Source organism: Camelus bactrianus, chromosome 22 (assembly GCF_048773025.1).
Source record: "Camelus bactrianus isolate YW-2024 breed Bactrian camel chromosome 22, ASM4877302v1, whole genome shotgun sequence".
In the NCBI taxonomy this organism is placed as follows: domain Eukaryota; kingdom Metazoa; phylum Chordata; class Mammalia; order Artiodactyla; family Camelidae; genus Camelus; species Camelus bactrianus.
Genome location: NC_133560.1, coordinates 27,335,572 through 27,360,974, shown reverse-complemented (window position 1 = coordinate 27,360,974; position 25,403 = coordinate 27,335,572). Strand labels below are relative to the sequence as shown.

The window sequence follows — 25,403 nt, the reverse complement described above, 5'->3', positions numbered from 1 at the left end:
CATTGGATCCCAGGGACCATCAAAAATATCTCCAGACATTGCCCAAGATCCTCTGTGGGGCAATTCTCCCTCAGTTGAAAATCACTAGCTAAACATAATAGAAATTTCTTACTCTCATAATAATTCAATATGGGTATACTTGGCCAAAGGGCAGCTTTCCTCCACAAGGTATGTAGAGATCCAGTCTCCTTGTATCTTTTGGTTCTTCTGTCCCTTAGGACATTGGAATTCCTGGTTCCAGCCAGCAGTGGGGAAAGAGGGAGAAGGCACACCCACTTCTTAGCCACCTTGGCTCAGAAGTGACATATGTCACCCTCCCTCACATCCCATAAGTGAAAGCTAGTCACATGGTCCCACCTGGATGCAGAGGATTCTGGGAAATGTAGTCCCTGGTTGGGTTGCCATGTTTTAGTGACAACTCTATGCTTTGGAAGGGGAAGCATGACTTTTGTTGGATTGGTGGCCCACTCTGCCCCGTGCCTAATTCTGCTCCGCAGATATTGATGAGTGCCGTGATAGGTGCCTTTTCAATGCAACGTGCACCAATACCCCAGGGAGCTACTACTGTACCTGCAACCCTGGCTTTGCAGCAAACAATGGAAAGCTCAATTTCATAGGCCAAGAAGCAGACTGTACAGGTGAGCAGAGGATTTGCTGGACATCCCTGGGGAGAAGGGTCTACATGTTCCTCTGGATTGTTTGATATTCTTGAATTCTTTGCAGGTATTGATAAGTGCTTCCAAGATCCATCACCAAGTGTCCCAAATTCTGTCTGCACCAATGCCCTGGGCTCCTATTTGTTTGACATTCTTGAGTTCTTTTCAGATATTGATGAGTGCCTCCAGGATCCATCACCATGTGGCCCAAATGCTGACTGCACCAATACCCTGGGCTCCTACAGCTGTAGCTGTGCTGCGGGCTTTCATCCCAATCCACAAGGCTCCTGGAAACACGGCAACTTCAGCTGCAAAAGTAATAATCTCCTTGCATGTCTTGGCAATGGAATCTGGGTCTTGCTTTGGGTGTAGAATCTTCACTTTACCCAGCCTCTGGATCTTCCTCTTCCTTTCCCCTCATCCAATATTCTCTTTTCCCCCCTATTCACTTATTCATTAATTCACTCATTTGATAGATCATTTTTGGAGCATCAGTTAATTAATTAATCAAACAGTCCTCCACACTAGGTACTAAAGGTTTAATTGTGGATGTGATGAACATGATAGTTACCGTCGTGTAGCTTATAGTCCAAGGAAGGAGGCAGAGAGCACATGCATAATTATTTAATAACCACAATGAGTATGACAATAGAAAAATCGCAGTGCACTTTGGAGTGACTAATAGGATATTTAATATGCTCTGGGGAAGGACAGTTAAGCCAAAGCTTGAAGAGTAAGGATTATCCAAATGAAGAGTGGAGATCAGTGTTCCAGATTATAGCATGTGCAAAGGCCCTGAGGCTAATGCAGAGTGAGGGCATGGAGGAAGGGCATTAGCTGCATCTGAGGAGTGGGGCAGAGGTCAGATTCTGCAGGACCTTGTGTGCTGGATAAAGAATTTTTGAGTCTTTTTGCTGGGAAATAAGAAAGTTTAAAATTTTTTAAATTATGGATTTTTTGACACATTAAACACATAGGTAACTTATATGAAGTTGGTGAAGTATAATAATGAGTATATCTGAGGCTCTTGCCAACATTAGAACTAGAATATCATCAATGCCATTGATTTTCTGCAAGCTTCTTTTCTATCTCGTATCCCTGACTCCTCCCCAGAGGGAAACACTTGGAATGTTGTGTTTGCAATCCCTCTACTTAAAATATTTTCCCCCTAAACTGTCCTTGCTTGGTTTAGTTTGCTTTGAAGCTTTATAAAAATGGTATTATACTACCATTTTTATACATATAGTCTTTTCTGATTTTCTCTTTTCACTCAATACCATGCTTTTCAGAGTTGCTGGTTTTATAATGTGTAGCTGTAGTTTGTTCTTTTCCACTGTTTTGTAATATGACAATGGATGGATTTCGAGCAGAGGGTGATGAAATCAGACTTGCCTTTAATCACATCTTGCTGTGGTTAAATTTGGTGTAGTTACTTTTGTCTTCTCCATAGGGGCTCCCTTCAAGTGTAGAGAAGATGTGATACCCAACAATGAGTGGGTCCAGCTATGCCAAGTGGGAGCAGCGGTGGAGGCTGAATTCGTAAGTATTTTTCAAGGTTCCTAGCTCTTGAGGTTTTCCCAGAAGGCACTTAGGTAGGATGTTGTTTTGCAGCTTTAACAGAGACAAAAATAACAGTATCCTATACCAGATAGAAGTTCATTTCTCTCTTTGTAACAGTCTGAGTGTAGGCTGATGAGAGCTGTTATGATGGCTCCAGAATACTCTGCCATCATCAACACAAGACTCCCTTGCTATGGTCCAAGATGGCTGCTCCAGCTTCTGCCATCAAGCCTGCATTCCAGCTGGTAGGCAGGGGCAAAGGGGGAAGTGAAAGGCACAGTACTTTCCTTTTAGAGTTTGACCCACTATCATGTCTGCTTATACCTAACTTCAAGGAAGGCTGAAAAAGAAGGATATTTTCCTATCTAAAGCTTGGGGATTCATTTACTAAAACAGGAAAAGATGTTGCAGTCTCACTATTAGTGAAGCTTTATGTGCTGCATCTGTGTGATATGGAATGGGTGATACACAGCCTCCAGGTCAGGAAAAGATGAATCTGGATGTCTTGATCCTCTAATGAAGTCATTCTCTTGAGTAAAGACTCCATTAGCATCTTCAGGAATTGATGTCACTATTTTAAATCTGAGCTTGTAAATTAGCTTTGGAATTCCCATGCACTTTGGACTGCTTTTAAAAAATTGTGAAATACACATAAAAATTCACCATTTAAACCATTTTGAAGTGTATGATTCGGTGGCATTTAGTACACTCACAGTGGCCTGCAACCACAGCTTTGATTTCCAAAATGTTTTCATCCCCAAAGAAACACCCCCAAGAGAAACCCTGTGCCCATTAGCAGTTACTCTTCATTCCCTTCTGGCCTTAGCCCTTGGTAAATGGTAATCTACTATTATCTCCATAGACTGACCTATTCCGGATATTTCATATAAATGGAATCACACACTATGTGTTCTTTTGTGTCTGGTTCTCTTGTTGAGCCTCATGTTTTCAAGGTCCATCCAAGTTGTAGCGAGTGTCAGTGCTTCCCTCCTTTTTATGGCTGAACAATATTCCACTTGGACCACTGGTCTTTTCACACATTCCCCCATCTTTTTTACCCAACTAAATAGTTCTGCTATTTGTTTATATTTCCATTTCTTATTCATGGAAGAAAATGGTGCTGTGGTTCCAATTCTGGTCAAAGGGTGAGTTTTCATTTTCCTGAGAGTTCTAGAGACTTGTGACAGCTCAGGAACTCGGGACCACCCTGAATGGTGGGCTTGATGGACCAGTTTGTACATTTTATGCTTGATCAACGCTCACAAATGCTCTTCTCTCTGGGATACAGATTTCCTTTTGTTCACTAATGAATGCCACCTTCAATGTTCTGGATGATGTCTGTAAAAAGGAAACCACCGTTGTTTCTCTGAAGGTAATGATAAAGTCTTTGTAATCTTTGTTGAGTTTCAAACATCTTGGGGGTACAACTTGGATGCAGGAAGTCCTCTTTATAATTAATGAGTGTGAGTTAACATTTAACCTATTCCGATTGTAAGGTTTGAAAAATTAACATGCGGTAAAACTGTCCTTTTCTGTACAGTTTGGCGAGTTTTATTACCCAAATAGATTTGTGTAACTACCACCAAAATCAGATAAAGACCAGTTCCATTCCCCCATCTTCCCCCAGCTCCCTCAGGCTTCATCTTTATAGTCAGATACTCCCTCCACCACTGGCTCCTGTAAATCTCTGATCTGTTCTCTGTCGTCATGGCTTTGTCTTTTTGAGAATGTTATATAAATGGAATCACAGTATGTGGCCTTTTGAGGCTGGCTTCTTTCACTGAGCACAATGCCTTTGAGATTTCATCAAAATTATGTTTACCAACAGTCCTATTGCATTTTTGCTCTTTTTTGAGTAACCATTGGTGACGATTAATGCATTCACAATGTTGTGCAACCATCACCACTGTCCTGTTCCAGATCATGTTCATCACCCCAAAAGGAAACTCCCTACCCGTAAATAGCTGTTTCTCATCCCTCCCCCCTCAGCTTCCTGCAACCACTGTTCTAATTTCTATCTCTGTAGATTTGCTATTCTGGGCATTTTATGTAAATGGAATTGTGCAGTATGTGGTCTTCTGCATCCAGCTTCTTTCACTGAATGTCATGTTTCCAAGCTTCACCCACACTGTGGCGTGTGCTAGTGTTCCAGTCCTTTTCGTGGCTGAGTAGTATTCCACTTTATGGATGCCCCACCGTTAATTTATCCATTCATCTTTGAAGGATATTTGGGTTGTTTGCGCTTGACCAAGATCTCTTCATTCTCCCATCCCCACCCCAACTTTTGGCGATTGCCAATAGAGCTGCTATAAACATTTATGTACAATATGTATGTATGTGTGTGTGAACCTGAATTCTCATTTCTCAAGGGTAAATACCTAGGACTAGGATCACTAGGTCATTACAATTGCATATTTTAGGGTGAGGGGGGGTATAGCTCAAGTGGTAGAGTGAGTGCCTAGCATACATGAGGTCTTGGGTTCAATCCCCAGTACTTCCACTTAATAAATAAATAAATAAATAAATAACCTAATTACCCCTGCAACAACAACAACAAAAATTTTAAAAAAGATAAAATTAAAAGAGAATAACATTTTGCTTGTATTTTGATTAATTTTAAGTTGATTTATTAGTATAACATGTTTATTCATGAAATGTATACATTCATAGGGTTTTCAGACTAAATTTCTATAAATAATAACAAATTTATTTAAATTTTGACAAATTTATTTAAATTCCCTCAAACGTTTTCTACCATTTACAAATATTCTCATTTCCCTCTAAATTTCAAATACCTAATAGGCACGATTTAAAACCTAAAAGGCAAGGTCGCTATGCCCTTAAGGGATTCATAAATCGAATCAATCAAATGTATGAATATAATAATTCAGAGTTTTTAAAATGTTCTATACAGTATATATACAACCACCTTCTCTTAAACTGTTTGTATCGAAATCACAGGTCTAATTGCTTTTTGCAATGAGATCATGAGGTTAACTGGTTCACTTCTCTAATGTGTCAAATTGTTCCAACCCTTTAAACAACAGGTTTATAAATTATTCCAAAGATTACAGAACCTTCTAAAATTAATGCAGAAGTGTTACCACTATGGAGTTTTAGCTTGCCTATGCTCTTTTCTTTCCTGAGGATATAAAATAACCTTCCCAGCTAAGGAGAATAGATTTAACACATCAAAGAGGGTTTTAATGGGATTTCAACACCATAAAATTCAGGGCCGCTTTTTTCCAGGGTGATTCTAGCTGAGAGTTTTCCGCTGTGTTGGTGGGAAGGGACCCCAAAATTATGCCGTTCAGTTGGGACGTGGTTACAGAACTCAGCATCCTGTTTTTCCTGGACAAACCTTTCTCAAGTTTCACCCTGACTCAGTTCTTCTTGAAATTCTTTTCATCTTCTTATGATCAAATTTGGATAGATAGAAATGTACCTCTGCCAAATTTCAGTTAATTTCCTTCACCAGTGGGCTGGATTCAAACCAGGTCCTCAGAAATAACCAATGTTAACATTTCAATGTGTGTCTTTCCACATCTTTTTACTTTGTGAATGCATGTATAACACACACACACAGACATTGAACCCATTTATTGAGTACCCACTGTAAGGGCTTTAGAGCAGTGATTTAGGATTCCCCTCTGAAGCCAGACTTCCAAGTTTCAAATCTTGGTTCCGCCATCTACCAGATATGTATCCTTGTTTCCCCAACCAAACTGGAAATAATAGCCTCTATTTCATAGGTATCTTCATAAAGTTAAATAAGTTAATATATATGACACTTCATACTTGGCTCACTAGAGGAATTAATTACATTTATCTTAAAATCTCAATTAGTGCCAGAAACATAAATACCATAAATATAAAATTTTAAATGAAAGTGCTTATTCTTTAAAATTCAATATCTTGTAATAACTTTAATGCAAAAGAATATGAAAATGAATATATGTACATATATGCATGACTGGGGATATTATGCGTACACCAGAAATTGACACAATGTAACTGAATATATTTCAATTAAAAAAAAAACCTAAATGAGGCAGCATATACACGATATTCTGTAATTTGCTTTACTTGACAATAGCTCATGGACATGCCGGCTTGTTGATACATACAGATACTCTACATCAGTCTTTTATTAACAGCTGCATGCTACCCCATGATTTGATTTTATCATAATGTATTTAACCAACCTGTTGGACATTTGGGCTTTCTGAATTCTTGCTATCACCAGCCACACTGAAGTGAATATTGTTAGACAAGACTCTTGCACAATTTTTAAGCATTTCTGGGAGGATTGATTCCTGGAAGGGAAATTGCTGAGTCAAAAGGGTACGTGCAATTTGTGCTGTGACAAGTGCTGACTCTCTGCCCGCCTGTCATAAAGGTTATAAAGGTTATACCAATTTTCATTCCCGGTGGGGCTTCTTCAATCAGGAGAAGGCAGCTAAGTGAATGTCCTTTTGATTCCTTGTTTTCCTAAACTGTCAATCCATTCTCTTGATGAGAGAGAGGGGACAACTGCTGTTTCATTGATGGGAGAGAGAGAGGGCAAGCACATCTTTCCTTGCAGAGTACCGCTGAGAGCTTCGCCTCTGTGATTGAACAAACATCCACATGGTCCAACTTCACTAAAGAGAAGACATCCATCCTGGCCACAGTCCTGCTGGAGAGCGTGGAGAGCACCACACTGGCAGCTCTTCTGAAACCCTCGGAGAACAGCAGTCAAAGTATTCAGACGGAATACTTGGGTAGGATATTTACTTCATGACAAGGTCACACTTGGGCACTGCCTTAGAGGGGTGACTTTGGCAGTGTGAGTCTCCATATACCATTTCCCCAACTGTTTCTAACCACTGAAATCACAGCAAAGCAAGTCTAATCATCTTAACAACACCTTCCTTTTATCAAGTGCCTGGCATTGTGTTAAGTGTGTATTACTGAAAAAAAAAAAGTGTATTACCAGGCACTGCTTGCAGTGTGTCATTAGTTCATTCAACAAATATGTGTTGACTGCCTGCGATGTGCCAGGTGTTCAGGTATGATCGCTATTTTCCAAGTTCAGATATTCCCAGCTCCCTCTTCCCCTGCAGGACTGTACTTTCTGGCTTGGGTTTAGGTGGGGGTCGTGACTAGTTCAGGCCAATTCGTTGTGACTGCAGTTGTTGCTGGCGTGAGACCATGAAGGGCTTTCTTCCCTCTGCCCTAGGGACTGGCCGTGCTTCAGATCAGTTTGTCCATCTGCCTGGGTCTCAGGGTAAAGCTAACACAGAACACAGCCCCAAGTCAGTGCATTAATGGGAAATAATTGTTATTTTTAATCCACTAAAACTTGGGGATGTTTGTCACTGCTGCTTGCCTGACCCTCTGCTTACTGGCACAGGTATGGCTTCACTGCCCTGAACATGCTTGATGGGGACTGCTTGCGAGTACTGGGGGCTATGCCTGCTTCACGGCAGCACCCAGCTCCTGGTACTGCTTCCAGTATCAGTCACATAACCCTAGGAAGTTCCGTCCTAACAGGTGCCCAGGAGGCCAGGGTGGAAAAAAAACATTTGGTGGACTGCCACCAGGAGTGAACAAAACTGGCCCCATGCGTCTTACAGTTTAGTAAGCTGAGTCAGGCAATAGACAAACAAATGGCTGGTTTACCCGGCAGAGCGTGCGCGCTTGGGAAAAATCCAGCAGGGCGCTGGATTAGGAGGAGGCTGGCCCCTTGTCCGCTGCGCTGTGCTTGCTCCAGACCTTTCTGATTTCCTTTGGCTTTTGGAAAACTTGTCTAAATGTGGAGTAGCCCGAGGGTCATAACTCCGCTGCCCTGCATCGCTGCTGACTTCTCCCCCGCCTTTCCCCCGGGCGCCCCCGAGACGTGAACACTCACTCCTGATGTTCCTGCTGCGTTTCTCGTTTGTTTGCTGCTCCCATCCTCCTGTCCTTCATCCAGGGGCTCAAGACCATTCCCGCGGCGAGCGGCCCTTTCCATTCTTTGCAAGAAAGCTACACTGGGGGTGTGTGCCTTTCCTGGCCAGAGACCACATTCAGGATCCACTTTCTTGGGTGACTCCGGGCAAATTCTCCCTTTCTCCTTTCAGATATTGAGAGCAGAGTTATCAGTGAGGAATGCTCTGAAGAGAGCGAGACCTTTATCTTGAAAGCAAAAGGGGATGAGATGAAGATCTGGTGTTCCACCATCAAAGAATCTGAATCCGCAGGTACAGGGCCACTCCTGACAACAGGGGAGGGCGGCTGTGGTGTGTTCAGTCAGCGGATACGGACTGATGCCCTGCTAGGTGACAAGCCCCGTGCCAGGTGGTGAGGGAGTCAGCAGTGACGGGGCCAGAAGGAGCCCGTGCCCTCTGGGGGTTTCCATCTGTGAGGGGAGTCGGACATTGGACAGATTGTCTCACAACGCTGGGGCGCCAAGACATTCGACTGTCCAGTACGGCAGCCACTGGCCACGCTTTGTCACTGAGCCCTTGAAGTGTGGCCAGGCTGCGAGTCTAACACACATGCCAGATTTCAAAGGCTTGGTACAAAAAAAAAAAAAAAATGAAGGATGTAAAATATTTCATTAATAATTTTTATACTGGCTACATGTTGAAATGATAATATTTTGCAGGTATTGAGTTAATATGTAATTAAAATTACCTGTTTTTTTTCACTGATCTAAAAAGTGGCTACCATACATTACTGTATACAAAACAGGTAAAATCAGGGACCTCTTGTAGAGCACAGGGAACTATATTTAATTTCTTGTAATAACATATACTGGAAAAGAATCTGAAAAAAATATATCTATGTGGATGTATAATTGAATTCCTTGGCTGTATACCTGAAACTAATATTGTAAATCAACTACATTTCAGTAATAAAATTAAACACACACACACACAAATATAATGTGGCTACTAGAAAATTTAAAATTACACCTGTGGCTCATAGTGTATTTCTAGCAGTCAGCACTAATCTGTATCGGGGATTGGCAAGCTTTCCCTGCAGAGGGCGGTTAGTACGTATTTTAGGCATTTTGGACAACACAACCTGTTGCAACTATTCAGCTCTGCTGTCGTAGTGCAAAAGCTTTCACAGGTGACATGTAAATGAATGGGTAAGGTTGTGTTGCAATGAAACTCTTATTGACAAGAAGAGCCAATGGCCAGGTTGGCCTGAAACTCCTGTTTGTCACCTCCTGGTCTACATGCTGTCTTGAGGGCCCAGGGAGCAAGGTGAGGACACATCTCTGGGGACCACCGACATTGAAAGGGGAAGCCCACCAAGGAGATTGAACAAGAATAACCGTAAACGTGGGCAGGAAACTAATTTCCCACTGCAGAGCTGAATTGTTCCTTAAAAATGCAAATTTGAATTTGTTTTTAAATGTAGCCAAGATTTCTCCAGGTAAATAGCACCTCAAGATTTTTTTTTTATGGTTCTGGTGAAGGTCACCCACCTGGAAGTCTGCTGGTGTTTCAATCCTCAGAGAAGGCCAGTGATGGCATAGAGATAAATGGGATATTAAAATGTGGCTGAGTGTGGATGTATTGGGTCTTCTGTAGTAACTACTAAGCAAATGATCTCCTTTTTTCTTCTTTGCATTTGGGGGAAATTGCAGATGTCAACGGGGTGGCCTTTGTCTCCTATGTGGGTATGGAGGCTGTTTTAGATGAGAGTTACTTCCAAAACCCTCAGACTCCCTTCGCCAACTCCCAGGAGAAGCTGAAGATGAATTCTCGTGTCACTGGGGGCATCATAACAGGAGAGAAGAAAGATGGGTTCTCTAAACCTGTCATCTACACCCTGGAGAACACTGAGGTCTGTGAAGAAGTTTCCACTGGGCCCCCAACTAACTATTGGGAACTTCCCATCTTCTAATGGACTTAACTCTCATTTTTGACAGGGACTCATTAAGACATCAAGTGTCCGCAATTTCTAGCAATTTAAGCTGATCCTCAAAAACCCACCACTAGAAGGATTAGTTCTCCTGCTTCTGTGTGGCGCTTTCCCATTCATCAGTGGACAAGGTTTAGGTTAGATTAAGTAATACCGATGCAGGAACATTTACACAGACTTTATTTACACAAGCTATGACTAAGTCAGTGGTAGAGACAGGTCTGGCACCCAAGATGTTTCTTTTCATCACTGCATGTAGAGACAGCAGCATTTTCCCCATTCCTTGTAGGACATACCCTCATCTTCTTGAGGTTGGTCAGATTGAATCCATTCAAGAGGGATTCTCAGGTAACCAAAGCCTTTGAATTTTCAGCGAAAGAAGAATTTTGAGAGACCTTTCTGTGTTTCCTGGAGCACAGATGTGGAGAGAGGTAGATGGACAACTTCTGGCTGTGAGTTGCTGGAAGCTTCTGAGACGCATACCGTCTGCAGCTGTAATCGAATGGTGAATCTGGCCATCATCATGGCTTCTGGGGATCTCACGGTCAGTACTGATGCTCTGGCTTTGACTCCTCAAATCCGATGGCTAATATTGACTAAACATTCACTGGGCGCCTCTCATGGCATTGGGTGTTGTGGGAGGGGGCCATGGCGGACAGACAGGGTGTGTGCCACACCTTTGCTCTGGGAGAATTCACGGTCTGGTTGGGAAGCCATGACACGCATATATTGAAGTGAGGAATGACCCTAAACAAGTGTGGGCACAAGAACAATTACGACCCCATTACTGAACCTACTCTATGCTGGACTTTTTAAGTTAGATGTTTTCAGACCCATTTTACAGCACTGAAGCTCCGTAGCCTGTCTCACCATGAAACTAGTAATCGGTGGAGATGGGGTTTGAACCCAGGATGGTCTGGGTCTAGAGGGCTCTTCCTGCAAAATCGCCCACAGGCATACCTTGCTTCATTGCACTTGGCTTTATTGCACTTCGCATATACTGCGTTTTGTGTGTGTGACAAACTGAAGGTCTGTGGCAGCCCTGTGTGCACCAAGCAGGTCGACCAGCATCATTTTCCCAATAGAATGTGCTCACTTCATGTCTCTGTGTCACATTTTGGTAATTCTTACAATATTTCAAACCCTCCACCAGCAAAAAGATTATGACTCAGTGATGGTAGCATTTTTTTTTAGCAATAAAACATCTTTAAATTAAAGTCTACATTTTTTAGACATATGCTATTACACACTTAGTAGAGTAGGGTGCAGTGTAAACACGCGCTTTACATGCACTGGGAGAGAAACAGTGGTGTGGCTCACTTTACTGCCAATATTCGCTTTATTGCAGCGGTCTGGAATTGAGCCTTAATATCTCCGAGGTATGCATGTCAGTGGTGCAACAGGTTGTACCACAGGAATTAGAGTTACGCAGTGAGAACTGGGGATAGATTGGGGCGAGATGGGACCTGAAATGAGCCCTGGTGAGTGACTAGATTTGGTAGAGAGGAAGGACCTGCTCATCAGTGCTGTGGTGAGCATCCTTGCCTCTCACGCCAGATCTGAGGTTCAGTTCTCTGCCAGGGAGGTCCTGAATGTATTTAGAGGAATGTGAGACTTAGGACTTAAGAGATTTGGATTCAGTGCAAGACTGACTTAGTTTCAAGTCTCATCTCGATCACTTTCTAGCTGTGTTTCCTAGGGCAAGTCACTCAACCTCTCTGAGCTGTGCCCAGGTCTCTCATCTCAAAAATGAGCACAACAGAAAAATAATGATGAACACTAATATTTATAGAGGGCATAATATGCTTCCTGCTCTGCTGTGAGTACTTTCGGTATTTTCTTTGAAGTCTCCTGGAACAGTCCTGTAAGGTAGCTACTGTTAGCAGCTATCCTCTTTTTGACAGATGAGGAAACTGAGGCACACAGCAGTTAAGTGTCTTGCCCAAACTCATACAGCTAGAAACTGGCAGAACCGTAGTCATCCTGAGACCATAGAGAAGAGGTAGTGAGATGGTGCCTGGCATATCTTTAGCACACAGAAAGCACCCAAATAAATTTAAAATTTATGATTAATGATGGCATAGGGGGAGGACTCAACTGGTCATGTCCACTCTCAGAAGCTGGGGCATCTCTGAATGGCTATAATCGGTCCAGTTCAGGAAACAGGAACCACTCTAGGTATTTCAAACAGAAAAGGATTTAATACAGGGAACTAAATGCTCAAAGAATCGTGGAAGGGAAGGAGGAGGCTGCCACTTCGATTTTGGCTTCAAGATCACCTCTCTGCAGCTGTAATCCAGAGGTCAGAAATTACTGCAGACAGGTCACCCCACAACCACATAATTAAAGACTGGACAGTTGGAATGTGGAGTCCAGCCACAGCTCATTCCTGTCTGCAGAAAACTGGTATCTGCTTCCATTCGGCCTTTCAAAACTTTCATGTGTGCATCTCACTGGAAAATCTAAATGACTTGCAGAACCTTAGCCCCAGGAGATTATGGGAAATGTGGTTTGTAGACACCTGTCCTACAGGGAAGGGGCACAGGGCAGGGGTGAGGATGGGCGCTGATGGATGCCAAAGGACGACGGTGACCAATATCTAGTTCACTCTGAGTATCAGATGGAGACAAGATCCCCAAGCCAGGAGCCTGGATAATTCTTTTTTCTGCCTGGGGGAATATTAGTCCCTCTCTGAGGCCAACAGTGTGTCTCTTTCCTGACAGATGGAGTTTGCCTTGTATGTCATCAGCCATGTGGGCCTCATCATCTCCCTGGTGTGTCTCGCCATGGCCATCATCACCTTCCTGCTGTGTCGCACCATCCACAACCAAAACACCTACCTCCACCTGCACCTCTGTGTGTGCCTCTTCTTGGCCAAGCTTCTCTTCCTCACCGGTGCAGACAAGACTGACGGAAAGGTCTCACAGCCCTCAGACTGTGTCCCCATTCAGCCCCATCATCCCCACATCTGCCTCTGCTCATCCCTCCCTAACTCCTCTATGCTTGCTTCCACCTCAGGACCTTTGCACATGCTGTGCCCGCTTTCGTTACTCATTCCCCAGCTTCTCACCTAGTTGACTCCTCTGAGTGATAGGTCTCAGCTGAAAATAATTTTCCTGATCATGTTATGTATTGTGATGGCCCGTCCTATTATTCTTTAAGCCGTTGGTTCTCACCCAGGATGATTCTGCCCCCTTGGGGACACTGGGAATATCTGGAGATATTGTTAGTTGTCCACACTGGGAGAGGACGCTGCTGGCATGTAGTGGGTGGAGGCCTGGGATGCGGCTAAACATTCTGCAGTGCACAGGACAGCATCCCTCCCCAGGACAGAAAAGAATCTGGCAATAGTGTTACAAATAGTGGTGCTGCCGCAGAGAAGTTCTACTGCTTCTCATTCTAATTTGCTTCCTTTCCCAGCACTGATTTGAAACTATGTTGATTCTTTGTTTCACTTGTGTATCTACTTCCCCCAGTAGCCTATGTGCAGGAAAGCAAGAGCATTACCCAATTTGCCCCCAATAACTGCCAGAGACAGTAAACTCAGCGTTTTTCCAAAGGAAGCACTACCAGCATTTGGGGTGGTGCGATCATCCTTCCTGCAGAGCTCCCCCTCTCACTGCGGGATGTTTTTCTCTCCAGGCCCCTTGAACTCTAAATGCTAGTTGTGCGCCCCACTCCCATCATGTGACCAAAAGTGGGCAAACTTCTTCTGTTAAGAGGCCAATATAAATATTTTGGGCTTTACAGATCCTATGTTCTCTGTCAAGACTATTCAGTGCCATTGTTTCACTGCGAAAGCAGTCATAGAGGATGCATACATGGGGGTAGCTGTGTGACAACGAAATATCATTCACAAAACAAGCAGCCAGCTTAAGGCTGTAGTTTGGGGACCCCTCCCCTCCCCCCCCATATCATCAAACATTCCCTAAAGTCGGGCGATCAACTATCCATTTTCCCCCAGGCTCTCCCAGTGTTAGCACTGAAAGTTACACGTCCTGAGAAAGTCCAGTTCCAGGCAAACCAGGACGACTGGTCCCCCTACCAAAGGGATGGAACCACCTGTGGTGAAGAATTCTCTCTAAATATTTGTGGGATGAATGAAGGGACCGTTCTGGGGAGCTCCAATCAAAGCAGCCCCTGCTCTGCCCTCTTACTCTGAGCCCACCGCCTGGCCCCGGGGAGCCTGAAGGTGCGGCCTCTCCCCTGTAGGTGGGCTGCGCCGTCATCGCCGGCTTCCTGCACTACCTTTTCCTTGCGTGCTTCTCCTGGATGCTGGTGGAAGCCGTGATGCTCTTCCTCATGGTCAGGAATCTGAAAGTGGTGAATTACTTCAGCTCTCGAAACATCAAGATGCTGTATCTCTGTGCCTTTGGCTACGGGCTCCCAGGGCTGGTGGTGGCCGTCTCTGCCAGCATGCACCCACGCGGTTACGGGACGTATAATCGGTAAGTGACATCCTTCTATCTCCCCGAAAATTCTCCCCCTCCTTCTGCAGCTCATAGTCTAGAAGGGGAAGATGGACAGTTTACAAATAACTGAACAAGGTAATTTATGATACTGATATTAGATGTTATTATTATTATGTTATTAGATGTTATTATTATTATTATTTTTAAAGCAGCAAGTTCTGCTAGGGAAGGACCAGGGGTAATGGCTTTTCAGAGGAGGTGACATTTGAGCTGAGATTTGAATGACAAAGTGTTTCAGTGGAGGGGGATTATAAAGGTGATGAAGTGAGAAATGAGCTCTACCCAAGGCATTAAGTGAATATTTCAGGAACATTCACCCAGGAAGAAGGTCTGAAAGAGGAAAGCTGAAATCTGGCCCATCATGAAAATGTTCATCTCAGTCTTACCTCCTAATATTCTCTTCCATGAGTGCATTTGACAGGGCGTGAGTAATTTTTGGGTCGGGACTCTGAGACAAGCACTGACTCCTGTTTCTCTCCGTAGCTGCTGGCTGAATACAGACAGAGGGTTCACCTGGAGTTTCCTGGGGCCCGTTTGTACAATTATTGTGGTAAGCCAGTTGCTCGGTGTAGTGTGTTCTGGAGAGGCAGCCGGGAGACCCGAGGGATCAGGAAGTGCCAGTGAGAACTGCAAAGCTCTGGTCACTTATTTCTCTCAAACGTTCTCCTTTTGGACCCTTGATTCCTGAGATTTCCAAGTTAGAGTGTAATTTCTTTGATTTGTGATTTTTTTTTTTTTTTTTACATCAACTGCAAATCCCCTGGGAGGGAACACTTCTTATCTGTACTTCGTGTTTCAGTAAAAATGAGTCTATAAATCTCTTTTGAGTAAAGGTCTTGAATAAAAGAAGAGGCAGGAAGAAACTGAGAACAGTTCGTTGGTGGGTGGTGTTGAAGGGAGGTAAATGTGGGGTGGTGGCCAAAGGACGCCTGGAGATTCTTTTTTCAGCTTTATGAAAGTTTAATTGACAAAAATTGTATATATTTAAGGTGTATAATTTGATATTTTGACATATGTATACATTGTGAAATGATTGCCACAATCAAGGTAATTAACAGATCCATCACCTCACATAGCTGCCATTTTTCTTTCTCTTTTTATTTTCTTTCTTTGTTTCTTTGTTTGATTCTTTTTTGGGAGGTGGTGGTGAGAACTACCCTTTCAGCAAATTTCAAGTAAATAATACAGTGTTGCTAACTGTGGTCACTATCCTGCACATTAGACTCCAGAATTTACTCATCTTGCATAACTGAAACTTTGTTTCCTTGAAACTTAGACCAATGTCTTCCAATTTCCTCCTTCCCCAAGCCCCTGGCAGCTCCATTCTACTCTCTGGAAAGCCTGGGGATGCTGGACACCATCTCCTTGCTTCCTTGCCTCCAATCTAGATTCTCCAGTCCTGCAAGATGAGAATCTTCTGACTCTCACTCATGGTGGCTTGTTTCTTTGTCACTTGTAATTGTTAAATTGCGAGCTCGTATTTGACTGATCTAAATTTTGGGAAGTCTTGAGGTTTTATTCCTTCAGAGGGGTTTTGCTCTTATTTCTTTCAGGTTTGGGGGGGTCCATGTATCACAAAGTGGGTAGCTTAGAACAACAGAATTGACTCACAGTTCTGACGGCTTAAAGTCTGAAGTCAAGGAGTCAGCAAGCCACGCTCTGTCTGAAGGCTCTAGGAAAGTGTCTCTTTCCGTTCTGTCCAGCTTCTGGTAGCCGCAGGCATTTCTTGGCTTGTAGAAGTCTGTCTCCTCCCTGAATCTCTTCGCATTGTCTTCCCTCTGTGCATGTCTGTCTCTGTGTCCAAAATGCCCTGTTTTACAAAGACATCAGCCATATTGGATTAGGGCCCACCCTAAAGGCCTCATTTAAGTTTGATCACCTCTGGAAAGACTGTATCTCCATTAAAGGCTGCATTCCGAGGTGTGAGGGTTAGGGCTTCTACATACCTTTTTGTTGGGAAGGGGAACAGCCCCATGACAAGGAACTAACTGGTCTTGATTCTAACTTCCTAGATGCATCCAATGAAAATAAAGGAAGATCATTCAAGAACAAAGAAAGGCTGTTTATTAGGAGGTTGCTATAGTAGGGGAGTCAGTCTCCATCAGCACTTCTCAGAGACTCAAAAGCAGGCAGAGGAGTAGGAACGCACCATAGAGGGAAAAAGGGACAGCTTCAGGTGTGCCCTGATTGGAGGCTTAAGGTAGGCATGGGATGCTATAGGTAGGCTATCAAAAAGTGGGGCGTCCCATGTGTTTCGTTAGGGGTCCATGATTGCTTTCTCCGTTTGGTCTTGCATCGGAAGCAAGGGCAGAAATTAAGGAAGCTGTCGATTACTAATCAAGTTCTGGTCTTTTTTGGGTCAGTTGCTACACGAGTTAATATTCTGCTTCCTGGAATGGTTACCACAGACTGTGGGTCAGAGTTCTGCTTTTACAGGTGGTCTGGTCATTGTCCATTTCTATATCTTCTTGACTCCTTCTGCTTGACTTTGTAGGTCAATTCCTTCCTCCTGACTTGGACATTGTGGATCCTGAGGCAGAAGCTTTCTAGCGTCAATGCTGAAGTCTCGACACTTAAAGACACCAGGTTTAGTCCCTCCTTCCTTTTCCTCTCCTCTTCTAGTCTCCTTTCCTTCTTTCCTCAAATGTTTATTGAATACCTTTTGTAAGCCTGGTCCTATGTCCAAAACGGAATAGCACAGTGTTAGATCAGGGGCTCTCAAACCTCAGTTCTGCCATTTAAAACTGTGTGACCTTAGGCAAGTTACATAACCTTCCTGAAACTCAGTTTCCTCATCTGTAGAATGGGGATATTAATACCACCTACTTCATGTGGCTTATGAAGCATTTAGCCCAGTTACTAGGAGGAGTGAGTGTTTCATATATTAAAACTATTAATAATTTTTCTAATTCTCCTGATACTCATGTGTACATATTTACAAAGTCAGACTCATACTATCTTATTTTCATAGCCATTTCCCTCTTAATAACATATTTCTGGGAAAACGTTTCCATTTACAGTAGTGTTTTTTTATCTGCAGCTTTGCCAACACTAGGATTTATCATTTTTGTTTTTTGCTGATTTAATAGATGACATTTACAATCTCATTATTTTATTTTCATTTTTTTAATCTTATGGGTATAGAACTTTTCCGTATTCCTGTAGACCATTTGCTTTCTTAACTTCTTCATTCAACTAAGGGTCACTTGAGGAACCGGCTAAACCCACACGGTGTCCAGGTTTTATTGTCAGGAACCTGATGGTGTCCTTTGCTTGATTTCCTATCAGTGTCTAATTCCTCACCTTTCTTGAGTGCTTGTTTCTAAAAGCTATTTTTTAAAAGTTAATCAGAAAGTTAAAATGTGCGATGGTAAGAAAAATTAAGTAGTAAAAAAGTACTATGAAGTCATTCCCTGAGCCCCTGGGTCCCCAGATCCCTCCTGTCCTAAGCAACCATTATCATGCTATTTAAGCTTCCTTCTAGAATATTCCATACTTACAAGTCCGTCTTCTATTACATAAGTGGTAGGATACTGTACCTATTATTCTGCACCTTGGCTTTTTTCCACGTGATATGTAGCTTACTTCATATCAATACTTAAGGTTAAAAACAGCTAACAAAAATATTTATTTTGTGCCGGATCCTGTTCTAAACATCCTTAGGGTCTTCCCATCTCATAATTTAATCTGAAGAACAAGAAGGCCGGTGTGTAGGTGTTGTATTAGTATTGCTGTGTCTGTTTGAGGAAACTGAGGCACAGTGAGCTAAAGTAATTTCCTAGGGCCACAGAGTTCATGAATGGATTAGTTACAATTTATTTATAGGCAGTCTGACCCAGAGCCTGGACCCTTGCCCACTCCAGGACACTGTCACTCTCATCTCATTTAAAAAATGTTTTTAGAGGAGGGCAGAGCTCGGTGGTAGGGTGCCTGCTTAACATGCACAAAGTCCTGGGTTCAATCCCCAGCAACCTCCATTAAAAAAATAAACAATGAACCTAAAATTAAACCCAATTACTTCCCCCCCCCAAATTTTTTTAAAAATAAAAATAAAAAAATGTTTCTATAATCTACTCCCTATCTCTGTAGATTTGCCTATTCTGGACACTTCATGTAAATTGAATCATGCACTATGTGGCCTCTTGTGACTAGTTTTTCTCACTGAGCATCACGTGGTCAAGGTTTATCCATGTTGTAGTGCATGCCAGGGCTTCATTCCTTTTTATGACCAAATAATATTCCACTGTAAGGATGGATCACATTTTGTTTACCTGTTCATCTACTGATGGACATCTGGGTTGTTTTAGTTGGCAGAGAATGGAATGGAGGGTTGCTTAACAGGTACATAGTTTGTTAGGGGGGCTGATGAAAATGTCTTGGAATTGGAAAATGGTGCTATTTGTATATTGTGAACGTGCTAAATGCCACCAAATCACACACTTTAAATGGCTAAGATGGTTAGTCTTATGTTATGTGTCACCTCAATAAAGAGGAAGACTTCGTAGTATTTCATGCGATGGCTTCACCATTCACTTAATGTGTCCCAAATTCTTGGACCAGTAGGTCCTTCTAGCCCTTTTTTTTTTCATTTTTCATTTTTATTAGGTAAAGTTGATATAATTTGACTGCACATATGCAATGTACTGCATGTAAGTACATATATACAATGTACTGCACATATTTAAAAAATTTACATGTATGTACTGTTCATTGTTTCTAAGGACAGTTTAGAGCTTTAGCTTTTTAAACTTACATAGTCATCAAGGAATAAAGCCACCCACAAAGTGGGAATCAACAGAATGCAGTAATCCAATCATAAAGGACCGTCAAATGTGCTCACACATATTTAAAAATCAATCATCTAAGTTAGAAATAATAAATAGTTCATTTGTGTCCATTTTTTTAAGATTCGACATATAAGTGATATCATATGACATTTTTCTTTCTCTTTCTGGCTTACTTCACTTAGAATAACAATCTCCAGGTCCATCCATGTTGCTGAAAATGACATTATTTTATTCTTTTTTATGGCTGAGTGGTATTCCACTGTGTGTGTGTGTGTGTGTGTGTGTGTGTGTGTGTGTGTGTACCACTTCTTTATCCAGCCGTCTGTTGATGGACATTTGGGTTGTTTCCATGTCTTGGCTATTGTAAATAGTGCCGCTATGAACACTGAGGTGCATGAACCTTATCTGCCTCAAATCGTCCCTGCCAGGTTACTGACATTCAAAGCCTTTGCCCAGATTTTTATCTTGGGGTGCTCCTGGGTGCTGGGCATCTTCCAGTTTGGACCCATGGCCAATATCATGGCCTACCTGTTCACCATCATCAACAGCCTGCAGGGAGCCTTCATCTTCCTCATTCATTGTCTGCTCAGCCGCCAGGTACGTAGCTGCTTCCCCCTAGACCCTCTCCTTCCAGGGGACACGCCTCTGCCCACACACTTCCCTGCAGCTAAGAGTGATTCATCTCCCCCTAATGTGCCTCCACCTTCAGGTACGGGAAGAATGCAGGAGATGGGTCACCAGGAAACCCAAACCCAGCTCCCAGTCCATCACCTCAGGGATCTTACTGTCATCCATACCCTCCACTTCCAAAACGGTGAGAGACTGTGTGTTTCACTCAAGTTCTGGTCAGATGGAGTGTCTGCTTCTGAGCAATGCTAGACACCACCATACACTGAGTACCTATCAAGAGCTGACCACATCCCCTGTGTATTAGCTCATTTGATAAAGTACAGGACCTAAGGGTAGGGATTTAAGAGCCAGGCTGCCTGGGTTTAAATCCCAGCTCTACCCCTCAGTAGCTATGCAAACTAAAAAGATAAAATCATGACTCATAAGGATATAAAAAAAGCGTACGTTAAGGATTTTATCCTGCTCATTAATCAGTGAGGGAAACAGCAGATGTTATAATTGGCTCAAAAGAGAACCCAGAGGACAGACATACATATGTCTTACATCATACATATAATGCATGCAGTGTGTATAATGTATGCATAACACATAGCACACATATAACGTATACAATGTACACAATGTTTGTAATGTATACACAACACATAGTACACATATGACGTATACAATCTATACAATGTTCATAATGTATACATAATACACAAGATATACAAATGGTCTTTGTGTTCTCTTTTGAACCAATTATAACAGCTGCCTGGTTCCCACATTGATAATTATGTATAACTACATGTTATATACATATAATTATATGTTATATAAATATATATAAATATATTATATAATTATACATAAATATATGATATTATATAATTATACATATACATGTATTATATATTATATAATTATTAACTATATATAAAATTCATATAGTATATGTAAATTATATACATAATTTCAAGAATATTGAAATGAATGTGCAAGTAGAGGCAAAACTGATTTTTCCATGAAATTGTTTTCCATCCTTGTCAGTTATTTAAAATTTACAGCATTGTAAAATAACTCCACTGTAGGTCAGACTCGAGTAACCTGGAGGGGTATCCTTTGACAATTGCATCATTTTTCCACCGAAGCACACACTTCTCTCTACACAGTGGATCTCATCCAATCTCATGGCTACAAACATCATCTGTTAGCAGTGACCCCCCCAAGTTTTAAATAATGTGCAGTCCAGTCCCCTCTCCCGAATTCTAGACTCATACAACCTACCACATACCAAACATTCCTGCTTAGACATCTAATGGATGTCGCAGACATGACATGTTCCAAAGGGAGCTTCTGACCCCCCACCTTGCATTTCTGTGAGGGTCTTCTATTTTTCTGTTCAAGGCGAAGCCATGACGTTAACCTGCCTCTGCTTTCCTTCTCACCCTCCCCCATCTCTGATCCATTAGCAAATCCTGCTGACTCTTCCTCAAAATGGATCCAGAATCTGGTCGCTTCTCTTTCCCTTCATTCCTTCCACTGTGGTCCACGTCCTATTGTCTCTACCAGGATTATGGAAACAGCCTCATAAAGGGGGTCTTGCCTTTTCCTTGCCACATCTTTGGCCTGTTCTCCCTGCAGCAGCCAGAGGGCGCTCGTGAACACCTGACTCAGATCATATCCCTTCTCTGCCTGCAACACTCTATGGCTCCTACCTTCCTCGGGGTAAAAGCCTGTGTCCTCCTGTGGCCCACAAGGCCTTGTCTGATCTGACTCTCTTTTCCTTCCTGACCTTGTCTTCTATTAGTTGAGCCCTCACTTCACTAGTCCACCCACACTGGCCAGATCAAGATTCTTCAAATGCACCAAATACTCAAGGAACCTTGAATGGGATGCCCACTCCGCCTTGAATGTTGTTGCCCTGACACCCACATGGCCAACTCTCTCACTTCCCTCACCTCCTTCAAATCTTTGTTCCAGTCATTTCTTATTAATGAGATTTCCTCCGACAACTCATTTTGTAGTTTCCTACTCTCCCACCCTGATATTAATGCCTCTTCTGCTTCCTTATCTTCATTCTCTTTTCATAGTGCTTTCCAGTTTCTAACATACTATAACCTTTTTATTTATTTCATTTATGGTCTTCCATCCCCTACCAGAATGTTTTATTTTCTCACTGATGTATTCCAAGCAAAGGTAACTAAGCTCCAGTGGCTTAATTAAATAGGAAATTATTTTTCTTGCAAGAAGAGAAGCCAGAGTTAGGTGTTGCTGGATTGGTTCTATCCCTTAGTGTTGTTCTTAAGGATCTAGGCTCTCCTTAGATTTCCATTCCACTGACAGTATATTGGCTTCTCATCAATTATTTTCATGATTGCAAGGTGGCTGCCATAGCTCCAGACATCAAGACCATATTCAAGGCAAGAAGAAGAGGGTTGGGGCAGAGTGGCAAACTCTCCTTCCAATCCTCTCCCTTTGACAGGAAACAAAACCTTCCCAGAAGCGCCTTAGCGATTTCCCTTTCACCTAATTGGTCAGCACAGCATCACATGACCACTCATAGTGACAAAAGAATTTGACACAGCAAGTGTCTGGCTTTCCAGCTTGGAGAGTGGGAATACCAACGGTGAAAAGGTTGAGGGATAATCCCTGCTAACATTTTGATGTTTATCCTTCTCATTTTTGTTGCCATATTCACCTCCCTCTGTATTTATAAGACCCATGTCCATATAGATATGACCCCTGAACTTGCATTTATAGTAAGCCTGCCACTGATTCAGATTCTGATTTCTCTCACAGGGTTAAAATCCTTTCTTGCTTTCAAATATGCAGTGGAACAACATTTCAGGAAAGCAGGTGCCTGCAGGAACCTACTCGGAAACCTCCTCTTCTCAGCTTACTGTGGAAACGCAGGATCCTGCCAGCGCCACAGCGCTCTGGGCAGCTCGGAGCGCAGATGCGTGGGGCAGCCTTCCCAGGGCTTCACGCCCTGGTGAGAAACAGGAGTTTTTGTTCCAGGTCACCATTCTACTTTCTGTGTTCTGCAGCTCCTTGACTTTGGTGGGTTTTGGGAAGATAATAGAGCGCAGGGCAATAATAGTATTACCAAGGACTTCTGGCTGCCGAAGCTTGCTGATGCCTGGCTCCAAGCAATGCCTCTCCGGCACCTGTTACGTGCTTAACACACAGGGTAGCCCTCAATACGTGACTTGTCTTATGACTGGCTGGCTTACTTTCAACAAAGAACCCTCCAGCTTTTAAAGAAATGGTCAGTAAAATTGTCTTGAGAGCCCCAGGGGGGTAAATAAAGCTCGTGGGCTTAGAGGGCGCTTTGGCAGAAACACTTGAAAGTGTCGTGTCGGTAAGTAGAAGTGGTCGGTGAAGCAGACTTCCAGCGTTTCACAGAAAGCTGAGCCACTTGATGACAATAGCCTTTGGAAAATGTTTTGGTTTCCTGAAACCTTGCAAGGAACCATCTCCTCCCACCCTTCCAGGAACATTCTTATAACTTGGTGACGATTGACACTGCTCACAAAGTTACTGCCATCCCATCTTGCCCCCCCCGTGCCCCCTCCCCAAAACCTTGAGTCCCAGGGAAAGAAAAAGGGAATTAAGAGGTACAAACGACTAGGTGTAAAATAAGTAAGGTTCACGAATGTAATGTTCAGCACAGGGAATATGGTCAATGTTTTATAACAACTTTATATGGAGTATAATTTATGAGAATATCAAATGACTATGCTGTGCCCCTGAAACTAATGTCATATTGAGAATCAACTACACGTCAGTTGAAAGAAAAAGGAGATGAAAATTTAACATGTTGATGTCCTCCCTTCCGTGGCCAGGAGCATTAATACCTCCCTCCCTGCTCAAAGTGGGCTCCGTGAGCCAGGAGCATCGGCGTCACCTTGCCAGAAAAGCAGGATTCCAGGCCCCACCCCAGATCTGCTGGACCAGCGCCTGCGATTTAACCCGACCCGCCGAGGACTTGTGTTCACTCATGAATGTTCTAGCATATTCTAGAATATTCGGTTTGCCATGCTGATAGTCCTGCTTGTCTTTAAAACCAGAAAGGAAACATTGACTTGGAGATTTTACACCTGCCAGTCCTTCTTCCTATGACACCTTTTCTCAAAATCTTACTCAGTACTACCCTCCCTTTGAGTGTCAGCTGAGTCATCACTTCCACCAGGAAGCATTCTTTGAATCTCTCTCTCTCTTTTTTTAAGTTAAAATATAGTTGATTTACAATATTATATTATTCTTTAAACCTCTTGAAGTAGGATTAGCTGTCATGTCTGTGTGTCTACTGAGGCTTTGTTGAGCTGAAGCAAGTAGACCGCCAGATATTTCTCTAGCGAAGATGAGTTTACTCAGAATCAGTGGAGAATTGCAGTTCAGGGTCTGCAGCTGTGGTGAGCCATGTGAGAGTTCTTGAACGGCAAGGGAAAGAGAACAGTTTTGCAGAGGGGAAAAGGAAGTTGGGAGAGCTATAGTGAAAAAAGAGCCCAAGGCTCTTCACTGGCTGCGTCCTTGCCAGGAAAGAAGAGGAGACGTCTTCTTCTTGGGGACTGCTGTCATCACAGGATGTGAGAGCTTCCCTTTCTGGTCTTCTGACTGTATTTACTTGAGGTTTCTGTTTATTAATTTTTTTTTTACATCTTCGTGCTTTTAGCGTGTGTTATAATTTCTCATTTTCTTGGGTGTCTCCAACTTAAACTTTGAGCTCCATCAGTACAGGGAATTGTAATTAGTAGGTTCTCCATAAATACGTTGAATGAATCAGTGAATGAATGATTTCTCTCTATTTTGAAGAGGAGGAATGTGAGGCCCAGAGAGGTTAAGTAATTTTCTCAGCATCACACAGCTGTAGGTGGCTGAGCTGGGTTTTGAGCTCCTGACTGCAGAGTTCCTCTTGCAGACCTTTAGACCCTCTCCTTCTTTTCCTTTGACCCCAGGAATCCTTGGGGATACAGAGAAGAGACTAAATATTTGCTTTGAATCAACTTCCCACTTGGGATTCAGTTAGCTCAGTAATGCTCATGATTGGGACAACTTGATAACAACATTAAACCTGGTTGGCAGAGGCTGGACTTTTGCTCTTTGTGACAGCTACAACTTGGGAGGGGGCTGAGACGTGTTTACAGACAGGAGCGTCGTTTATGAGACTGGGCCGGTCTAAAGTACCCCATACGGAGGTGGCAATTCTAAGGGACATTGAAACAGGAGACCGCGCAGCGCTTACCAGAGCCAGCTGCGATAGATCAGTTGCATCGGTGGCCTCAAGAAGGGTCTCTGTGTCCCCACACCCCTTCCTTGTAACTTCGTCACCCCTTCCTGCTCTGGCTCTGGCTTGGTCTTGAGACTGGCTTTGGCCAATGGGCTTCAGCCACTGTGGCTCCAACGGAGGCTCC

General features: G+C 43.0%; 1 protein-coding gene across 5 annotated transcripts in view; it reads left to right on the top strand.

Annotated features, from left to right (window-relative positions):
- Positions 1 to 25,076, top strand: part of ADGRE1 (adhesion G protein-coupled receptor E1) — a 38,479-nt gene extending 13,403 nt beyond the window's left edge. For 3 of the 5 annotated variants that reach the window (XM_010966789.3, XM_010966785.3, XM_074350942.1), the window contains 15 exons: positions 498 to 638; positions 826 to 972; positions 2,107 to 2,195; positions 3,505 to 3,588; positions 6,802 to 6,979; positions 8,321 to 8,440; positions 9,841 to 10,040; positions 10,492 to 10,662; positions 12,842 to 13,036; positions 14,331 to 14,566; positions 15,074 to 15,140; positions 17,085 to 17,176; positions 19,806 to 19,974; positions 20,087 to 20,191; positions 22,789 to 25,076. In XM_010966789.3, the coding sequence (XP_010965091.1) occupies positions 498 to 638; positions 826 to 972; positions 2,107 to 2,195; positions 3,505 to 3,588; positions 6,802 to 6,979; positions 8,321 to 8,440; positions 9,841 to 10,040; positions 10,492 to 10,662; positions 12,842 to 13,036; positions 14,331 to 14,566; positions 15,074 to 15,140; positions 17,085 to 17,176; positions 19,806 to 19,974; positions 20,087 to 20,191; positions 22,789 to 22,794 (2,000 nt within the window). In that variant the 3' untranslated portion in view covers positions 22,795 to 25,076. The remainder of the gene's footprint in view (positions 1 to 497; positions 639 to 825; positions 973 to 2,106; positions 2,196 to 3,504; positions 3,589 to 6,801; positions 6,980 to 8,320; positions 8,441 to 9,840; positions 10,041 to 10,491; positions 10,663 to 12,841; positions 13,037 to 14,330; positions 14,567 to 15,073; positions 15,141 to 17,084; positions 17,177 to 19,805; positions 19,975 to 20,086; positions 20,192 to 22,788) is intronic. The other 2 variants (XM_010966790.3, XM_010966788.3) reach the window with 1 other exon arrangement.
- Positions 25,077 to 25,403: the final 327 nt, after the last annotated feature.